The sequence below is a fragment of the Eptatretus burgeri genome, chromosome 14 (genome assembly GCF_056783735.1).
Source record: "Eptatretus burgeri isolate ZD-2024b chromosome 14, Ebu_testis_v1, whole genome shotgun sequence".
Taxonomy (NCBI): domain Eukaryota; kingdom Metazoa; phylum Chordata; class Myxini; order Myxiniformes; family Myxinidae; genus Eptatretus; species Eptatretus burgeri.
In genome coordinates this window covers 65,975,731-65,997,236 of record NC_140974.1, presented here as the reverse complement: position 1 = coordinate 65,997,236, position 21,506 = coordinate 65,975,731, and the positions used below count along the sequence as shown (strand labels likewise).

The following is a 21,506-nucleotide window of genomic DNA, read 5'->3' as shown; positions in this document are numbered from 1 at the left end:
GTTCTAGACGCTCTCTAGTGCCATCTGAGCCCTATTTTGGAGCATTTAACATGTTAAGAATTCCCACTTTTTGAACAAAAAAAGGGGAAAATTGTGCACTTTTTAATGTTACATGTATGTTAATATTAGTAAGTTAGGGGACAATCAAAGATTAACAAAAAGCACAAAAGAAGCAATATTTTTCTTACCTTACTGGCTGGTACTACTGCTGCTTGCTTTTTCCATGGCAGCTTTGCTGAGTGACAGCTGTGTGGCTCTTTTAGCCCTTCTGATTATGTCTTTGCTGTATTCTCTCTGGTAGCAAGGGGTGCTATGAGCTAGTTTTTCAATTAAGAGAGCTTCCAGGGTTTTGACACTCAAATTGGGACGAAATTCAGTATGATTCTTCCGTACAAGACTGAGTGCCCGCTCACATGATGCGTTCGAATGAGGAATGACCAAGATTCCCTTCATCACTTTGCTCAAATTAGGATACTTCTTGGCACCAGTGCAGGGATCTGTGAGCTGTGAAATCCGATGCCACTGCTCATCCACTCTCACTGTCTCAGTAGCAATTGTAGCTATGGAGGCGTCTGCCTGGTAGTGAGCGAATTCACTCTCAAGACTGTCTATGTCACTATCACCGCCACTGAACAGACAGGGGAATTTCTTGATGAAAAACTCCACACAGTCAAACCCCACTTCTTGGTGTAGCTTAACATCCAGCACCTGAGCATGCTTGGCTAATTCATCATCTAGCGGCCAGGTTTTGAAGATGTAATTGCAGGCTTTCACATAATATGAGCGAACTGCACTGAAGAAACCTTGGATGTCTGACTCACTCAGAGTGAAGGTGGATTTCTTGAGACTCCTTTGTTCCCTTATATACAGTTTGGCATCGTTCCCAATCATGAGGTCCTCATCATTCTTCTGATGATTTCTGTCAGAGAAGGGTACATTTACCAGAGCAACCGATGACACCGATGGTTTCAAAAACCGTACGAAGATATCTTTCAGAAGACCATTCAATTCTCCGTGCAGGAGATGAATACAGGGTTCGTCTCTTTGGAGCAGAAGATTCCCCTTCTCAAAAAGCTTGTTAGCATATCGAAGGAAGAAACAATAGAGTTTTGTTTGTGGAGACAAGAACATCCTGTTGACACGTTTTTCTCTAGATTCCTGCACAGTGTTTGAGGAAGATGCGCTTTTAGTTGTAGAACTCGTAGTACACTTAGCCGCAGGGCGATCACACTTGCGTTTACTGCCAGCAGAAGAGGTCAGACTCGTAGTACCAGATCCAATTTTACGTTTGAGGAGAGAGCTTGAGGTAGGTGCAGCCAAGGAAGAAGACCTCTGATTCGAAGGTTTTGCTGAGCTTCTATCAAGTGATTTGGCAAAAGCAGAACTTAACTTGGGTCCTTCTTTGCCTGTAGATGGGACTATCACAGTCTTTCTCGACTCTGAAGGGATCTGCTTTGTAGATGAACGTGATGAAGGGCCGGTGATGCTACCTGCTCTCAGCATTGGTTTTGATGCTGTCCCTGCTGTCTTCTTCGCAGCAGATACTGCAGTGGTAGTGGTGAATGCTGCTCCACTAGTGCTTGATCCTGCAGTGCCAGTACTGGCAGTAGATACAGTGCCGTCCTTCTTGCTCATTGTTAGAGTCTTGGCTACAGTTGGTTGCATTTTTCTTCGTACTTCTTCTTTGAAGAAGAGGCGAAGTGGCTCCCACTGTTCAACCAGCCTGTCTAGGCACTGACCAAGGGACAGCCACCTTGTTGCGACATGCTTCAGAATCTTGTGTGTCGGGGCATCACAGAGTTCTTGCAGTGCTTTCACTCCTTTGACGCGTTTACTACTTTTGTCCAAGTAGTAGTAAATATCGATGAGAAAGTCATCTAATTCAATGGGTAAGGCCTGAGCCGCCTTCTTGGCCGTATTGTGCATCATATGGCAAGGGCATCCCATGATGTAGCACTCTGGATTTTGTTTGTGGATATAAGCAGCGACTCCTTTGTGCTTGCCCACCATGACAGAGGCATTATCAGCACAAAAGGAAACACAATTTCCCCACGGAATTTTCCTGTCACTGAACTCATGATCAAGCAGTTTGAAAATGTTTTCTCCAGTGGAATCTTGTTTGCACGCAGGCAAACTTAGCAAACCTTGCTTCACAATCCCAGCACTGTTGTCATAGTACGAAATCAGGACAGGATATAGCTGGGCCTCACCACTGTCATTGCTACCGTCTGTAGCTAGGCTAAATGGAGCTAGTCTGGCAATATCGGCAATAGATGAAGCAGTAACATTTGACAACTCACCAATTATTGCTGAAGTTTTTGTTCTTGCACATCCATACTTTGAAGCAACTTTTGAATCTGGAAACATCTTTTGAAATAGAGGTCCAGCATGATCTGAGACTGATATGGGCAAGTTATGTTCCACAATAAATCCACTAAAGAGAAGTTCCGCTCGGGTAACATCCTCTTCCTCGCTTGTCCCTTGTTTGGTGAAATAATTCAGAAGTGTACCGGTACTCGTGCTCGAAGATCTCTCCTTTGCAATGTCTGTGTGCCGTTTGCTTCCAATGTGCTTCCGAATATCATCGCGACCTCCGTGCTCAACTGAAATATCAACGCTGCATACTGTACAATACGCATGATGAATTCCTCTTTCAGACTTTCGAATACATGGGTATTGGAGACTGTATTCGGTCTTGTACTTCTGAGACCATTTCTTGGTCTTCGTAAGCTTCTTTTCTGCCATTTCGTAATCAACATCGAGGGCTTGAAGCATCGGTAACTTCGAAGTCGATGTTCCACAGCTGCAGCGCGACTCGTAGAACTCTAGCGGCTGTTAAACACCGCACGGTGGTCGCGACCGCCGGGCTGGTACGGGGCCCAGCTGCATGCAGTGAGCGTATCGCATGCATATACACTGTGCATACATACCGCATGCACTGTATTGCACACATACCGCATGCACTAAATCTCAGTGCATGATCGCATAAGCGAGATCCAGACCCAATGTTTCGCTGCTCCTCATTTGAATTTGCATTTTTTTACGTACAATTTGGTAGCAGCGAACGTTATGGAGTTACCACATGCTATACGTAGCAGACGATGCTTTTCATTCAATTCTCATACTAGTACATTCTGATTAGTGAACAGTGCAAAAATATCAAAATTTCGGGAGGATAAGGATAGTGATCGTAAGGGCGGGAGTTTGGGTGAATTTTCGGAAGCCTCCCGATGAAATCGGGAGGGTTGGCATTGCTGGAATTGATTTGATGCTGGTCTGATGAATGGAACACATCTATCGATCTTGCTAAATGGCTTAGACTTGCCCTGTCCCTCTGGAAGGATCATGAAATGAACCCACCTATCTATTTCAAGGGTCAGCCACTGGAGGTGGATCAGTCTCTTGAGCTTCTTGGCATCATCAGTCATCACATGACCTCCCCTGGGCTGACCATATAGTAAAGCTGGCTTCCAAAAACAGGTGTAGAATGAGCATCCTAAGTCATTCCTTGATAAATAAAAAAATACTCAGCCTACAAGGACTTTGTTGGTAGCTCAAACAAAGTATTGCCTTCCCCTATGGGCTGGCACTCCAGCACCACATCTGTCACAATCTTGAATTTTGTAGAATCTCAAGCTCTCAACATTATTGGCATCTCCTGCAATGAGACCGAAGCAGATAGTCTGTTGCTCTTACATCGCAGGCAAGTCGGTGGCCTCTCCTCCAGTCTAGCTACCTTTGCTCTCTCCCGTCCAGTAAACCAATCTCTTAGTTCAACTCCTAAAATCCAGGTTTTCCACTCACCATGCACCCATTCTTTTGCTCCTCTTCCCTCCCATATATAGACCAGCCTTCCAGAGATGGTTCCTTTGCACTCCTCTCTCTAGGGCTTCAAACAAACACCACATTCTTACGTCATCACACATCCCTACCTGCAATCTTTTCTATCAACCCTCCATAGCGCAAGTCTCTTACCTGCACGTTCCTCTGCTTCCTTCCCTCCTCTGTTTTCTCCATTTCCTATTCATTAATTCCCTTGATTGTTACATTCAACTGTGACCCCCACAGTCAGTTGATTGCCTTTTGTCGTCCACCCCTCCTGCGATGGGGGACATTAAAATGAGCTCCGTCCATGTACTTTTGTGCATGCGATATTTCAAAAACCATTGAACATTTTGCTTTCACATTGCAGATATATATATATTCCTGAAGACATTAACTCACCCTGATTAGATCATGGCTGTGATTGGCTGAAATCTGTTGCCATGGCAACCATCTTGGTAACTTGGATTGTGCACACGTTCTTTTACAAAAATCGTTCAGGATTTAGCTTTCGTGTTACACAGATCTATTCTTCATGATATTATCTCAATCTGATTAGATCACGGCTGTGATTGGCTGAATTATGTTGCCATGACAACCATCTCCGGAATTTCAATTGTGCACAATATTTGTGCAATCTATTTACAACCGCTCAAAAGGCGTGCGACCTCGAAGCTCCTTGTTAACCAAGCTACAATTACTTTGCTCTTTCATGAGCAATCTTCTTCCACAATATTTTTGCTCATCCAAACACAAAAATGCACATATATATATATTTGGCAAAGCAGATAGTGCATGAATTTTTGATGAGGAGAGAAACCTCATGTGGACTTCACTCATGGGAAGGACCCAGGTAAAAGTCCAGCCAAGCTAGTAAGGTTGCCAAACTACAAATCCAGCCAGACTCAGTTGGGAAAGCAGTGTACAAATACTATTATTAACCTGCCCTATCCAGACAACCCCACTCACAGCTCCCCAGGTGTTTTTATATACAGATGCCAGCAGTTTTGGAGCTATTTAAACAGGAAACAGAAAAGGTGTTACAGAAGAACATGGTTGAAAACAATGAATAAATGCCGAATAGGGCATAAAACATTAGTTTAGCTTCCCGATACAATGTACGAGATCATAAATTCAGATGATTAGTTAACCATTTTGAAGTCTTTATTGAAATACCAACGAACTCATCGGGGTTAGGAAGCATGTAGCAAAAACAAGAAACAAAACTAGAGTTCATAGAACAGCTTATCCTGTGCAGTGTTCAAGTAGAAAATTCAATCAAAACAAAATAATGATTTTTAAAGGTCGTATGAAAAAAACATCCCGAAGTTTCGCGCTGTTCAAGCATTCTAAAGGCTACACCACCATATTCAGCAAGTTACATTCGTTTTTTTGTGTTTGTTGTTTGTGTCCTTTAAGACATCCTTAAAAACAATAAATTTCCTGTTTGGAATAATTTTCAGTTTTGTTTGACTGCCAAACAGGCGGAAAAAAGTAGAAATATGTCACTTCTCGCCGTGCATGTGCAATGAGGAGGATTTCAGAGACAAAGTACTGAAAAACAGGTTTGTTGTCTGAGTCACGTTGAAAATATAACATTTGACTTCATTAAGACGTTCCTCAATCATAAACTGACGTTTGTGGATGGATGGACAGAAGTGAACCTATTACTTAACCACGCTTTTCGCTTCGTGTGGATGGGGGTAATGAATGAATTAGTGGTAAGCAGACAGCTTCGACTTAGGTGGACAAAGAAGGAATTTTTTCAATGAACAAGTTTCAATATTTTCATCCAAACATTGTAAACCACATAAAGTTCCCAGCTTCTGTAACTACCGACCTTTAGAACCTTTTTCAACATTCCTGCTTTAGAAACTTCAGTATGGACAACTCCTCAAACTCGAATGGTTTCCCCCCCCCCCCCCCCAATTCCTGCAGCATCCTCAGCTAGCAAAATATTCATATGATTTTGAAGAACACAAAGAGCAGGCCCAGACTCGAGATGCAAGCCTGGTGCCCAAAGATATTGCTCCGAGTTGCAATAAAGTACACAAATGATTCATGCCCGGACGTGGCTTGAGCTTGAACACATCACCACGGGACAGCAAAGCAGGAGCTCCACCTTCCTACCTCGGCCACTGGCTCCATCAAATAAACAGTTAAATAATGAATGAACACATCCCATTGAGGCTCCACAGGATAAAGCAGCATGAGTTTTCCCCATGAGTACTTGCTTGGCAACAGCATTTAATTATCCCAGCAAATAGTACTCCCATCCAGTAACCCATGGTTTGTGTTTAGGCCATCATCAAGCAGAGCTCCCATTAGTAATTCAAGATACTGGATTAACTCAGCAAGAAGAGCTTCTTTCAACTGATGACAAGATGTGGGGTTTAAGTGTAAAAGAGAGAAAATGCTATGACCTCAGCGTATCCACTAAGTAACTTTAATTTTCGGTTATGTTGGCAAGCCCACCATTCCATGAGAAATGCAGGGTGTGATGATAACCTATCAAGCTGATAAGTGGACAATATATTCAACACACCGGAAGCAGATTATTATTTAATTTCCTTGTTTTATTTATTTATTTCCCTCCTCCATGAATTCGGCTTTGTAATTTAGAGCTATGTATCGATGTACGACTTTCAACTCCAAGAGCTATTTCATTTGTCGGGTTTTTTTTCTAAATTCCTTTTCCTTATAAATTCACTTGTTATGGAATTAATATTCACCCAGGAATCAATTATATTATTCATCGATTGTAAGAATTCAGCAATGAAAGAAGCAACAACAATAGGTTAGACCAATGAAGAACAAATAAATCCGTTTTGAAAGAACAAAAAGGAAACGGTATTGTTGACAGAAATAATATCTAACTTAAGTAAATTGAAAGGAAATTATTTTTTAATGAAATAAAGAAAATAAGGTAAAGTAATACAAATTGTTTAAGGTGCTGGCAGGATGACCTATAGATACGCACAGCAAGCAATCTTGAATCCCGACCCAGGTATAAACTGTCGTGTGTTTCACATGCAGGTCGAGGCATCAATGTATGTGCCATCCCTCGGATGGGCATTAAACTGGGCGTCCCGTCTGCCGGCATTAGTCATTGCATGTTAAAGATCCTTTGTGAAGAATTGGTGAGTTATCGCCGGCACCCTGAACAAATTCCAAATTCCTGCTCTTACCTTCGTCGAACGTCAGGCCTGGCCAGCCGGATCGGGAAAGAATTTGCACAAGCTTCCTCTGGCAACCCCGCAAGGACGTAGGAATAATTGTGGCAGTTTAAAGAAGAAAAAGTATACAAATTATTTTTATGCACAATCTGTAAGGTATTATTAATTGCGGGCTGGCAGGATAGCTTTCGAGGTACAGCATTACACACTCGCCTTTGGGCCGTCTAGACAGGGCTTGAATCTCCACGCATGTATAATCTGTTACCCCGGTGTTCCACATACAGCGAGATCCATCAATACGTGTGCCATTAAGCCGGAGGAGCCGTCCGACGGCACTGACCGGTCCGACGGCACTGACCGTCCGTCGGTGGACATTAAAGATCCCATGACGTCTTTTGCAAATGGGAGCTAGACTACAAGTGGCAAGCGGCCTGTTCTTCTCGGCTATCCCTTGACATCAGGTTGCACTGCTTATGGTCTCAGAGTGTGCGGTTGTTGCCTGGACAACAGCTCCTGCACCATAAACAAATTCACGTTCCCAGGCTGTTCGCTTGTCACACGTGAACAACCGTCTTCGGCTACCAAGGGGCAAGCAACCATGATGATTAATTGCCTGGAGGTCAGCAATTAAAGTTGCTTCAAATTAGTGATAATTATGATACGCAGTGGGTGGTCTAACACAGTGACAGGCAACCTATGGCAATGGGGGTAGTTTGCAGCATTAAAACAGGCATTACTATATTAGCTATGTTTCTCTCCGAGTCTCAACCGATCACGGAATCGGACGAACGTGCAGTTCCATCTCTTTTAGGAATGCCCGGCAGCGGTTTTTCAGCACCTGGACCTCATGCCTCCGGGCCGTACGATGCAGTGTATCACCCGCTCAAGAAATTGGAATTAAAGATGCAGTACCCCCAAAATGAAAGTAAAATTTCCAAGAAAACCCAACAAACCATCTTTTCCTGCGATGAAATGTGGAATTCGTTCCACTCCCACACATATCCTGTGTACTGGCGCTTCTATTTGGCATCTTCAAGTGAGACAAATCAATGGGCTTGTCCATCCTTGAACTTCAAACCGGGTTCTTAACGAGGAAGCAAGTTGGCTCCACAATACCCAGAAGGCCCTGAAATGAAGCAAACTGGGAATTTTATTATCATTTTTTTTACATTGTCAGGCCTGATTTTAGTAGTAGCGGAGTGCTGTATCCGCACACACTCTGTGGCTATATATTACTTACTGCTGCCTTGGGTGAATGGTGGGAATGGGAAGTAGCAAACATCCACGGAGTGACGTCCTGGTCAGCGTGTTGTCTTTAAGAATAAAAATAAAAACGTTAAATTATTCATCCTGGAGAATGAGAATAAGCTTCGGAGTGAGATACGCATTACTTGCCATTATAAGCACGTCCATGTGCGTACTTCTTTCTCTGGGTGGCACAATGACACATTAAGTGGAATCGAGAAATTTTGTCTTTAATCCCCACTCTCTTCTCATCTTGCAAGACTACTTGTGGTGCCATGCATAAAAATTTCAGGAATTTCAATTTAAAATGAGTGGTTGTTTGCTTGAGTGGTTAAAGACTTATTTATTTATCCACCAGCTGGTGTGGATTCAATTCCATGGCTGTTCAATCACACCAATCAACACTTTACCCCAAACACCCTTGAACATGAGTTGAGTGAGGCCTCCATCCTGCGGCGGACGGCGATAATGGGTTTTACCGTATTTAAGATTTAAAATGCTATTAACTGAGGCATGAGATATATTACATGTTTACCTTATTGGGAATACGTGACCTCCTTCCATAATGTTTTTACAGGCGGAACGATCACTGATACTCGAGGCACTTTGAATGGTTTCACAAACGAAAGGCGTCAATGTAAATATAAATGTAATTAATTAATTATATATTTTCTTACCGGTGTCCTCTCCCTTTTTAACGGCCCTGATTATTTCCAACTTTTGGGGTCAACTGGAGTGAATGATTCTGGCCCAACTCTTTCTGGAACCAGCTGGCCAGGCCTGATGGTTAACCATGGCAAGAATTTGTACTGTAATTTGTTCTGAGTACCAGCGATAACTTGCTTACTCTTAAGGACAACGTGGGATCTTTAATGGACATCAACTCGCCATGCTGGCAGACGGTCCTCTCGAGTGTCCACCGGAAGGACGGCACGTGCACGGATTCCTCGCCTTGCCTGCGAAGCACCAGAGTGACAGTTTATAGCTAGGTCGAGATTCGAACCCAGGCTAGACAGCCCAGAGCTGAGTACACATACCTCCATGCTATCCTGCCAGCACTCTATTTACTTATGATTAGAGATACCCATGTATCGAAACATTTAAATAACAAAACAACAATGGTGTGTTTTGCACTACATACTGCATTTAGTGTCCCATTCATGGAACATTTTTAATGTCATTGACAATGACGTGGAAGTGTGCACCTGGAAATAGGCCTGTAGCTCATTTATGTCGCGTGCATCCTGGGAATTAAATCACCGAGCCTGTATCTCTTTCAGAAATAAACCACCCAAGAGGGACAGTGCAAGTATTAAACTCCAACTACCACATCACAGCAAGTAGTTTTCCTGGAGGTGGACAAGAGAACGTGAGGCCGAGAAAAAAGAAGAAAAAAAAAGAAGGAAAGAATGAAAAAAAAAAACATACACACTTCAGTAGTGTAGTGGTTAGAATGTCTGCTCCGAGTCTGGGAGGGCAGTGGTTTAAACCTCAGCAGGGTCGTACCAAGGTCTTTATAAAAAGGTACATGCTGCTTACTTGCTCGATGCTCAGCATTTAAAACTATAGAACAGGGAAAACCAACCATAGGTTGGCAACACTAGTGTGGGCTTTGATGGGCCTAACGTCCTCCTCCCGTGTTGAATTTCCCTGCAAGAGAACCCATGTTATACTTATGATCAATGAACTGAACGTTTGAAGGTATGCAGCTGATCGGACATGTGGAAAGGCAAAGGAAGGAAGTGAATTTGACAGAGCAGAGGTGCAGGGATAGAAGTAATTATGGTGAAAGACAGCAAGTGAGATATGGGAGTACCAAACCAGAAAGCTCGACAGGGGCAAATGTAAGGGGTGCTCGTGGTAGAGTAAAGACAGGGCGGAAGCTTACCTTTGGTGAGACAGGGATCGCAAGGACATTCGAGGGGAAGACACGTCAATTGCCCATAATGCTTTGGCTTACATTTCGACAAGGAGTGTGTGCTACGTCAAGTCACATGACCCCTAAATGGGAGAAGAGTATTCGATCCTGATGTCATATTTAAACAGGATGTTGTATGATGGGCAGTAAAAAAGGATTTCACACAAAACAGGAAACCCAACTATCTCATAGAGCCCTTTGTCATAATCTAACAGGTGATATCAACCTCGTCTCGTCAGGTTGCCTCAGGAAGTGTACGGTCTTTAATGAATAAATAAATAAATAAATAAATAAAAGAATCTGGGGTATAATTATCCCATTTTCCAGAGAGAAAAAGTGTCTTGAGTCTTGCAATGAACTGTACCCAACTGAGCTATCGAGGCCCCGAGCATTTACATTTTCAAGATCTGAATGAAGTGAAAATAAATTGCCTGAACGATCAAAGCAAATCCCTCAAGAGATCGTCTTGAAGATGTTCGAACATCACACCCTGTTTTCGGAGACCGACACAGCTCAACACAATGTATGAACATCACTTCTTCTTATTCTTATTTAATGGCCACAATTATTCCCAAATTCATGTGGAGTTGGCCAGGGGGAAGCTTGGCCCAAATCTTTCACGAACCGGCTGGCCAGGCCTGATGCTGCTCGACTCAGGGTAGGAAAGGAACACATAATTTGTCCAGGGTGTCGGGGATAGCTCGCCTACTCTTCGCGAAGGATACCATGGGATCTTTAACATCCATCAACTATGATGGCGCACACATTGAGGAATTACCTCTGCCTGTGAAACACCAGGATGACAGTTTCTAGCTGGGCGGAAATTCAAACCCAGGCTTAGCGGATTAGAGGTGGGTGTACGTACAGTACATCTAGGCCATCCTGGCAGCCCCAACGCTGTCACACATAATTTGCTCAAAAGTTCTCAACAAATCACAACTTCAATACTTGAAAAGTTTCACAAATAAATATATGGTGTACGGCACTTACAAAGACACCTACAAATGAAAACACAACAAAAGGCCATTTTGAGCTCATCACCCATGTCACGTCATCAACGCCACAACTGTTTAATATTCAGGGAGATTACACAACTGTGGCAGTATAATAACTCCATTGAAAGAAACAAATACAAGAATATACTTTCGAACTCATAATACAGGATGGCCAGCTTAACATCCTTCTTTCAGCTGCACAACACAGACGGGACCTTCAGGTCACGTTATTAAAATGTGGATGCTCTATAATGCAGCACCTGTTGCTGGCATCACATGGGAATAGCAGGTGTATACTTGCACCTGCGTCGATGGGAACGGAGCTGAAAATGAACGACTCTTATAGCACGGTACTCCGCACATCCTCCTGACTATAAAATCCAAACGCAATCAAGTTTGGGATCAACTATCAACCACCGGCAACAACCTTTAATTGAGCCAAAATATTCCATATTTATGTTTGTTCGTGGGAACCCCGGCAGGATTATCGATAAAGCGAATCGCAATGAAAAATGCATCGCCCATCATGCTCGATATCCACTAAAAAATAAATAAATAAATCAAACACACTTCACTCATCGGCTTCGACCATCTCACGTCATCCCGACCCCCCCAAACAGCTCGCTCTCCTTCTCTCTGCCTCTCCTCTTTCCCCGCTCATTCATTAACCTCCGCCATCTTCGAAGATGGATGGAGGTTACCGTTTTCACCCCTTTCTGTTTGTTTGTTTGTTTGTTTGTGAACAGTACCACGGAAAAGCTCCTCGACGGATTTCGACGAAACTTGGTGGGGGGGTTAGGTCTGGTCCAAGGATCATGCCATTAGATTTTGGACTTGGTCCAAAGTCCAATATGGCCGCTATAGCGGCCAATTAAAAAAAATATTTGAATTTTTTTTTGCATTTCTACATGTTTCAAGTGATTTCCAACCCCCCCCCCCCCAAAAAAAAAATTAGAGAAAAAAACATTTTTGCAACTTTTTTTTCAACAAAATTTCGATTTCTTTTTTTGCATTTCTACATGTTTTAAGGGATTTCCAACCCCCCCCCCCCCCAAAAAAAAATTATTAGAGAAAAAAAAATTTTAAAATTTTTTTTCAACAAAATTTCGATTTCTGTTTTTTTTGCCATTTCTACATGTTAGAGGTGATTTCCAACCCCCCCCGCCAAAAAAAAATTATTAGAGAGAAAAAAATTTCTGCAACTTTTTTTTCAACAAAATTTCGATTTCTTTTTTTTTGCATTTCTACATGTTTTAAGTGATTTCCAACCCCCCCCCCCCCCAAAAAAAAAAAAATTATTAGAGAAAAAAAAATTTTTGCAACTTTTTTTTCAACAAAATTTCAATTTCTTTTTTTTTGCATTTCTACATGTTATAAATGATTTCCAACCCCCCCTCCAAAAAAAAAATTATTAGAGAAAAAAAAATTTTTGCAACTTTTTTTTCAACAAAATTTAGATTTCTTTTTTTTTGCATTTCTACATGTTATCAGTGATTTTTAACAAAAAAAAACATGCCAAAATTATAATTGGGGCTGATTTTGGAACTTCAGGTGGATATACCCACGTAAAATCAATTTCTGTCTCAAGGAATCTAGTTATGACGAATGAATTGAGTATGTAAAAGTTAAAAGTAAAAGGGAAAGTTGCAAACGATAACTCTGTGAGCACTGTTGACGTCAAATTGAATGAACAGGATATGAGGTTCACTTGAGTGACCGAGCAGTATTGGCGGCAGAGGTTTTGCACTCTACCGAGTGCTCCCCCTCTAGTTCCCTGCTTGTTTTGCCCACAGGTGACCCAACTACCCCCGCTGTCAGTTCTTTGCATTTCACCCCCATGTCACCTCTTCCATGAGCCTCGATGTTGTGTAAAAACTAGTTGAGTGATTTCAAAAGTATCATCACAAAAAAGTAATAATTAAATAATGTTTACCCCAAAGGTTACCATTGGGCATATACAGTATTTAATTACTTCTTGTTCTTGCAAAAACCCTCTGGCAAAATGTTGAGAATTCATCATTGATCATGAAATCAACATCCTGCAGGGGTGCATTCCTGTCATAGTACCTGGTATAAACTTCCACCCCCACACATTTTTGTCAGTTTGCCTTACTGCTGTGAGTTTGGTTCCCATGGTTGCTCAAGCAGTTGGGTTTTCAACCGTCGAGTCAACACTCCGGAGTGGATACGATGAAGACCCCATGATACTACTAAAAGAGAGCAAGCCTTTTGTTCAGTAACATGGTTCAGGTGAATAAACCAAATTACCACTCCCTCCCCCTTTCATAAAATTTCTACCCGTCCTCATCTTCCTGATCATAATACGCAGATAGAACATCAAAATCCACACCATCCCATTAAAACCCATATTGGTAACTCATTTATCCCAACACCTTTTCTCTCACCATAAATATGCAACAATTTCTTCTTGAAAACTTTCATGAACTTACTGGAATTAAATAAAAGCAACCTCACACGTGGCATTCTGGATGAGACTCCTTGGTATGTTTCGAGGACCTCGATGACAGCACCCACGGGCACCTGGGTGCGGCCACGCCCTTCGTGAAGCGCGGCGACGCCCTTCGTGGAGCACGTGGCCACGCCCTTCGTGGAGCACGTGGCCACGCCCTTCGTGGAGCGTGACCACGCCCTCCGTGGAGCACGTGGCCACGCCCTTCGTGGAGCGTGACCACGCCCTCCGTGGAGCACGTCCCCAGAATAAGCGGAACGACGTGGAGGGGTTTAGAGGGTGCAGACGGGACCCTCGCAGGGCGGCACCACACGAGCCAGTCGCAGTGAGAGTGGACTTGATCCCGAATGAAAACTCGTCTGATATATGATACGGATTATGGACAGGTTTTAATCTTGTCGGAACGTCGAGTAATATGATCGCGAAAACAAATGGATGTTGGGAATTAAATCCGCGGCACGCTCCGTGTGAGAGACAAATTCTCCCAAGCGCTGCTGAGGCACGTTCGGCGGTACGACGTCACGAATTAATATCTATAGTACATGATGAACGATGGTTACGACGTGCGTTGCACACGGGGTGTGACGTATGCGGTGTGAGGTGTTTACGTGCACTGAGGTAAACGGTGTGAGGTATTTACGTGCACTGAGGTAAACGGCGTGAGGTATTTACGTGCACTGAGGTAAACGGTGTGAGGTGTTTACGTGCACTGAGGTAAACGGTGTGAGGTGTTTACGTGCACTGAGGTAAACGGTGTGAGGTATTTACGTGCACTGAGGAAAACGGTGTGAGGTGTTTACGTGCACTGAGGTAAACGGTGTGAGGTGTTTACGTGCACTGAGGTAAACGGTGTGAGGTGTTTACGTGCACTGAGGTAAACGGTGTGAGGTGTTTACGTGCACTGAGGTAAACGGTGTGAGGTGTTTACGTGCACTGAGGTAAACGATGTGAGGTGTTTACGTGCACTGAGGTAAACGGTGTGAGGTAACGAGGTATAATACCTGGTATGACATGTTCGAGGTGTGTGGTACGAGGTACGGGGCGTAAGGTGCACGGCGTGAGGTGCACGGCGTGAGGTACGGGGTGTGAGGTGCACGGCGTGGGGTGCACGGCGTGGGGTGCACGGCGTGAGGTGCACGGCGTGAGGTGCACGGCGTGAGGTACGGGGTGTGAGGTGCGGGGCGTGAGGTGCACGGCGTGAGGTACGAGGCGTGAGGTGCACGGTGTGAGGTACGGGGCGTGAAGTGCAGGGCGTGAGGTGCACGGCGTGAGGTACGGGGCGTGAGGTGCACCGGGTGTGAAATGCACGGTGTGTGAAGTAGATTACACGGTGCATCAGCATGATTCCAAGTACGCGGTGTCGGACACGTCGTGCAAGGCAAGGCGTGCAGGAGACGCGCGCGAACGCACGGAGCACTTGCTGCACGCAAAACACGCAAAAAACACACACACACACACACACACACACACACACACACACACACACACACACACACACACACACACACACACACACACACACACACACATACACATACACATACACATACACACACACACGAATGAAAAGGCACTCACAGGTCGACATGTCAGTGAGCGGAGCCATATTCGAGGATCGTGCTCCGTCCCGCAGCGTCTGCACGGTCTGCCCTCCTCACTCTGTCCGTGTGTGTTAAAACACCCAGAAATATCCTGTGTTTCTCTCCTGGCTCTTCAAACCCTCCCTGTGCTCAAGTCCACAGCTCACTTGCTGCTCTAACTATCGCGTCCACCGTCCACCAACCCCCTCCCTTCTTTCTCTCGAACTCTGGAACTCCCCGAGCGCTCCCCGCGACTCGACTTTCCTCAGCTCTCCCGCCCTTAACCGCTCCCTCAGCTCCCCAAGCCCTCGCAGATCCACGGCTCCGCTGTTCCTCGTGCTTCCAACTCCACCCCGTGTGAATCCATGCCGTACTTTCTTTTACCCAGCACCTGGAGTACGATTTGTAAACCCAAACTCGTCTCATTGCGGGCTTGAAGTCTCATGAGCCTCCACCTTACTATTTCCCTCAAGTTCTCAAAACATTCCGAACCCCCCACCCCAATCCACACCTGCACATCACCCACCCACCCTCCCCTTACTCCAACTCACCACCCCACCCCACCCTCCCCTTACTCCAACTCACCACCCCACCCCACCCTCCCCTTACTCCAACTCACCACCCCACCCCACCCTCCCTCCCCTTACTCCAACTCACCACCCCACCCCACCCTCCCCTTACTCCAACTCACCACCCCACCCCACCCTCCCCTTACTCCAACTCACCACCCCACCCCACCCTCCCCTTACTCCAACTCACCACCCCACCCCACCTCCCCTTACTCCAACTCACGACCCCACCCCACCTCCCCTTACTCCAACTCACCACCCCACCCCACCTCCCCTTACTCCAACTCACCACCCCACCCCACCTCCCCTTACTCCAACTCACCACCCCACCCCACCTCCCCTTACTCCAACTCACCACCCCACCCCACCTCCCCTTACTCCAACTCACCACCCCACCCCACCTCCCCTTACTCCAACTCACCACCCCACCCCACCCCACCTCCCCTTACTCCAACTCACCACCCCACCCCACCCCACCTCCCCTTACTCCAACTCACCACCCCACCCCACCCCACCTCCCCTTACTCCAACTCACCACCCCACCCCACCCCACCTCCCCTTACTCCAACTCACCACCCCACCCCACCCCACCTCCCCTTACTCCAACTCACCACCCCACCCCACCCCACCTCCCCTTACTCCAACTCACCACCCCACCCCACCCCACCCCACCCCACCTCCCCTTACTCCAACTCACCACCCCACCCCACCCCACCTCCCCTTACTCCAACTCACCACCCCACCCCACCTCCCCTTACTCCAACTCACCACCCCACCCCACCTCCCCTTACTCCAACTCACCACCCCACCCCACCTCCCCTTACTCCAACTCACCACCCCACCCCACCTCCCCTTACTCCAACTCACCACCCCACCCCACCTCCCCTTACTCCAACTCACCACCCCACCCCACCTCCCCTTACTCCAACTCACCACCCCACCCCACCTCCCCTTACTCCAACTCACCACCCCACCCCACCTCCCCTTACTCCAACTCACCACCCCCCCCCACCTCCCCTTACTCCAACTCACCACCCCACCCCACCTCCCCTTACTCCAACTCACCACCCCACCCCACCTCCCCTTACTCCAACTCACCACCCCACCCCACCTCCCCTTACTCCAACTCACGACCCCACCCCACCCCACCTTACTCCAACTCACCACCCCACCCCACCCCACCTCCCCTTACTCCAACTCACCACCCCACCCCACCTCCCCTTACTCCAACTCACCACCCCACCCCACCTCCCCTTACTCCAACTCACCACCCCACCACCCCACCCCACCTCCCCTTACTCCAACTCACCACCCCACCCCACCTCCCCTTACTCCAACTCACCACCCCACCCCACCTCCCCTTACTCCAACTCACCACCCCTACCTCTAATCATCCCAATCACCCCTAACTCCCAGCCATAACCCATAACCCTCACCTCCCCTTACGCATGCACGTGATACTGATTTTGCTATATTTAAATCCCCGATCCAGCGCTGTGGAATTCCAAACCACTATTTTATGTTACCCATCACGATCTTCCTATCCGGGCACGTTGCGCATGCAAACGATAATATGACGTCATTACGTATGCATTGGGTGTTTTTTCCCATAAGTGTTTCGCGCGTTTTATTTTTATTGATAAATAATTATTATTTGTAATATTTTTAACTTCATAATATGCAGCCCGATACCTGTACACGTGAACTGGATAACAGCACGGCGACTTATTTAACGAATCATGAACGTGTCTGACATCGTCATTAAATGTCGAGAATTATTTAACATGAAACATCCTCAACCTCTAATTGTTGGATTTTCATACAAATATAACAATTACCTGCGATTCCTGAAGTTTGTGTGTATTCCGAGCTTGGAAGCTTACGAGGCAGGTATTCGCGTCTCCTCGATACCAGCAATCAACTTCCAGTGGTACTTATTGTGTTTAAGGATAATAAACAAACAAACACAATGAGAGACGCAAGCTCATAAAGTGGTTCGAATCCGGGACATTTGAAATGAGCATCGTTCAAATCGTGGGGGGGCGGGGGGGGAAATCATCACGTACACGTGGTACGTACCAGGTAATATGGAAGTTTAATGATAAACTAGAACTCGGCAGTACCTCGGTATACCTCGGCAGTACCCCCCCCCCCCTTTTCCCCAACAAATATATCGTTTTTTGGTCCAATCTCTCAATGGTGAAGAATCACTTAAAAAATTAAATAAATCTCGTATCCGGATTCGGATTCGCATCTTCACCAAAATCGAATCAGTTCGTCCTTGTCACACACCCAACCTGCCCACCAAATTTCATCTGGATCCGTCCACAACTTTTTGAGATATCCTATACACAAACAAACAGACAGACAAACAAACAAGCAGTCAGAGACTGGTACTTACGAAATCATCAACTTGACCTCTGACCTTGTCTAATAAAAGCTGTCTCTAGAGAAGGTAGCGACGCAAACCAGAAGTTTGTACGATGATTCTGTTCCAAACCATCAAAAATCGAATGTTTTGGATGTTTGACCTCACTGTGACCTTGACCTTTGACCGATTTTGACCAAAATCTAATCAGCGCTAGCCATCACCCTCCTAAATCAGGTGTAATTTGACATTGGTAGCTTCTTCTGTTCTCGAGTTATCATTTTTTGGATGTTTGACCTCACTGTGACCTTGACCTTTGACCGATTTTGACCAAAATCTAATCAGCACTAGCCATCACCCTCCTAAATCAGGTGTAATTTGACATTAGTAGCTTCTTCTGTTCTCGAGATGTAACTTTTTTTTGGATGTTTGACCTCACTGTGACCTTGACCTTTGACCGATTTTGACAAATCTAATCAGCGCTAGCCATCACCCTCCTAAATCAGGTGTAATTTGACATTGGTAGCTTCTTCTGTTCTCGAGTTATCATTTTTTGGATGTTTGACCTCACTGTGACCTTGACCTTTGACCGATTTTGACCAAAATCTAATCAGCACTAGCCATCACCCTCCTAAATCAGGTGTAATTTGACATTGGTAGCTTCTTCTGTTCTCGAGATGTAACTTTTTTTTGGATGTTTGACCTCACTGTGACCTTGACCTTTGACCGATTTTGACAAATCTAATCAGCGCTAGCCATCACCCTCCTGAATCACGTGGTCTAATTTGACATTGGTCGCTTCTTCCGTTCTCGAGTTATCGTGCCTCCAAACAAACAAACACACACACACACACAAACAAACACACAAACAAATGATGAAAGTCATCAATATACTTACGAAATCTTTAGATTTCGTAAGTAACAAGTAATGAAATTACTCGTTGAGCAAGGAATTGCCAGAATAACTTTGTCATATCTCCATGATCTCTGAAAAACAAAAACCTTGAAATCAATTTGGTTCTTATAAGTCGATAGTGCTACTGTTTAATGAGTTATCGCACTTTGTTTGGTCATGATCATAACTTGGAAGTCAATCGGGCTTGAAATGGAGTTTTTATCGCAATTTGAAATTTTTGACCCGAACCCCCCTGACATTCGACCCCCGACCGCTAAGAAGGGTGTTGGTGTGACACCCCAAATGAGGCATATGGTTGGATGCAGAATTGGAAGATACACATTATGGATTTGCTTTGAAGTCGATACCACCATTTTAGCGGACGTTATTGCGAAAATAAGAATTTCGGTTTTTCGGTGACCTTGACCTTGACCTTTGACCTAGATTCACCAAAAACGACGAGTGTCTAAGTTGGACCAGGGCCGACGTCTGTACCCAGTTTGGTCATGATCGCTGAAACGGTGTGGCTGTTGCAGGGTAAACAAACACACAAACAAACAGACAGGGGTGAAAAGATAACCTCCTTCACCTTTGGTGGCGGAGGTAACCAATGTACTCAGTTGGTATCAGCTGTAATGTAACACTCAGATGGTGTACTTTAACCCCACAAGTTCACAACAACCGTCACGATCATGACCAACACGTCCGCCATCCACGTCTCATCCACCGATTCACTCCGTGGCTTCTTTTTTTTTCTCAGTTATCGGCGTTTTAAAGTTACAGCCCAACAAAGTTTGACCGGTCTGATGTGACCTTGAAACTTTAACCTTGCAGTGACGTCTTCTCCAGATTCACCGGCTCCGGACTTTCAAAGTGCGCATGGCACGATCGCTTGGAGGTGTGCCGATACCTCCAGTCGCCTCTGAGCTGCTTGGCCTGGGTTCGAATCCTGAATCGGCTGTAAACTGCCATGCTGGTATTTCGTGGTTTCGGAGGCAGGGCGAGGCTTCAACCACTCCCGTGGGATGGACGTTAAGCCGGTGGATCCGTCTGCCGGTACTGGTTGGTTGCTGTTAAAGATCCACAGGTGTGTTTCACGTTGATTACTCGGCTTTTCATGAATGATTATTTTTGTTTCAGGCAACTTAACAGAAAACGGTCGCAGTGCAATGAGACGAGCACACGTGGCAGGGAAATGCAGACGATGATTGAGGACAGAGATGTTAACTTTGCCAAAACTTCACGGGGATCATGCACCGTTAAGGTCACGTGGGAAATGGAACATTCTTTGATTTGTTTTGTTTCCTGGAAAAGAAGCCAAACGAGCGTTTCTTGTTTTTTTGTTTTCTTTTTAAAACCCCACCTATTGCAGGTGTGCACATGTGGGAACACGGTGTTGAATTTTTATTTTTATTATTTTCCCAAACCCTTTGCCTTTGAGATGCCAAAAAACCCAGCTCCCTTCTGCATGGGATGTAAATACAGTTTTAGTGATAAACGGCTAATAATTTGGGGTAAGGTATGGGATAACTCGCCGCCTCGTCTTTGTGAAAGACACCGTGGGATCTTTAAACGTCAATCAACTGATGCTAAAGTGCAGGACACCCGGCTTAACGTGCATTCGAAGGACGATGCACCCTTGTGATGCAACGCCCTGCCAGTGAAACCAACTTGGCCGGATGCCAAACCACGAAAGGTATGTTTTTGATGGTTTTCTAACCTTCAGTGTCTGCTGACACAAATCACCCAATGACATATTGTCACCCTTGGGGAAATTTATTTTTATTGCCCTAATTTTTTGTATTGAGGGGTGAGGCACTCACTCATTACAACTCAGCGCGTCCACCCCTATACAGGGGTGCCCAATAACTATATGAAGTATATTATATATCAATCTCTTTCAAATTCAGTGGGGAGATTGTGAGTTATGCTAGAAACAATGAGGTGTAGTTTGGTGTACGTAGGTTTATGCTCAAATGAAGGTAGCTAGTCCATTTATTACCTTCGCCACCAAAAGTTATGTTTTCATCCCCATCTGTCTGTCTGTCTGTCTATCTGTGACTAGGATATCTCAAAAAGTTGTGGATAGATTTGGACGAATCATGGTGCACAATTTGGGTGTGCGACAAGGACGAATTGATTAGATTTTGGTGAAAATCCGAATCTGGATCCGGATTCGAGAATTTTTTAATTTTGCAAGTGATTCATCGCAATTGAGAAGTAGAACCAAAAACGATATATAGCATGACATCTTAAAAAGTTGTGGACGGATTATGACAAAACTTGGTGGATGAGTTGGTTAGGTGACAAGAACAAGCCGATTCAATTTTGGTTAAGATCCGGATTCAGATACAGCCTATCAGTGGAATACAAAACGTAAACTGTTCAGCCTGGCAGTGGTATACACTTGACCGAGTGCCGCTCCATTCATCCATTGGGACCATACTCTCTGCATACCGTTCGTGCTG

At 45.2% G+C, this 21,506-nt stretch overlaps 1 protein-coding gene and 1 long non-coding RNA gene across 10 annotated transcripts in view; one reads left to right on the top strand and one right to left on the bottom strand.

Moving 5' to 3' along the window:
• Positions 1-15,631, bottom strand: part of SYT7 (synaptotagmin 7) — a 107,472-nt gene extending 91,841 nt beyond the window's left edge. For 5 of the 9 annotated variants that reach the window (XM_085855311.1, XM_085855313.1, XM_085855316.1 and 2 more), the window contains exon 1: positions 13,607-13,655. In XM_085855311.1, the coding sequence (XP_085711437.1) occupies positions 13,607-13,640 (34 nt within the window). In that variant the 5' untranslated portion in view covers positions 13,641-13,655. Of the gene's footprint in view, positions 1-13,606; positions 13,656-15,204 lie in introns of those variants that run through there. The other 4 variants (XM_085855309.1, XM_085855310.1, XM_085855315.1 and 1 more) reach the window with 4 other exon arrangements.
• LOC147013492 (uncharacterized) overlaps positions 13,911-21,506 on the top strand; it is a 48,421-nt gene continuing 40,825 nt past the window's right edge. Inside the window, exons 1-2 of the long non-coding RNA XR_015051342.1 lie at positions 13,911-13,951; positions 19,888-20,125. This is a non-coding gene — a long non-coding RNA (uncharacterized LOC147013492). The remainder of the gene's footprint in view (positions 13,952-19,887; positions 20,126-21,506) is intronic.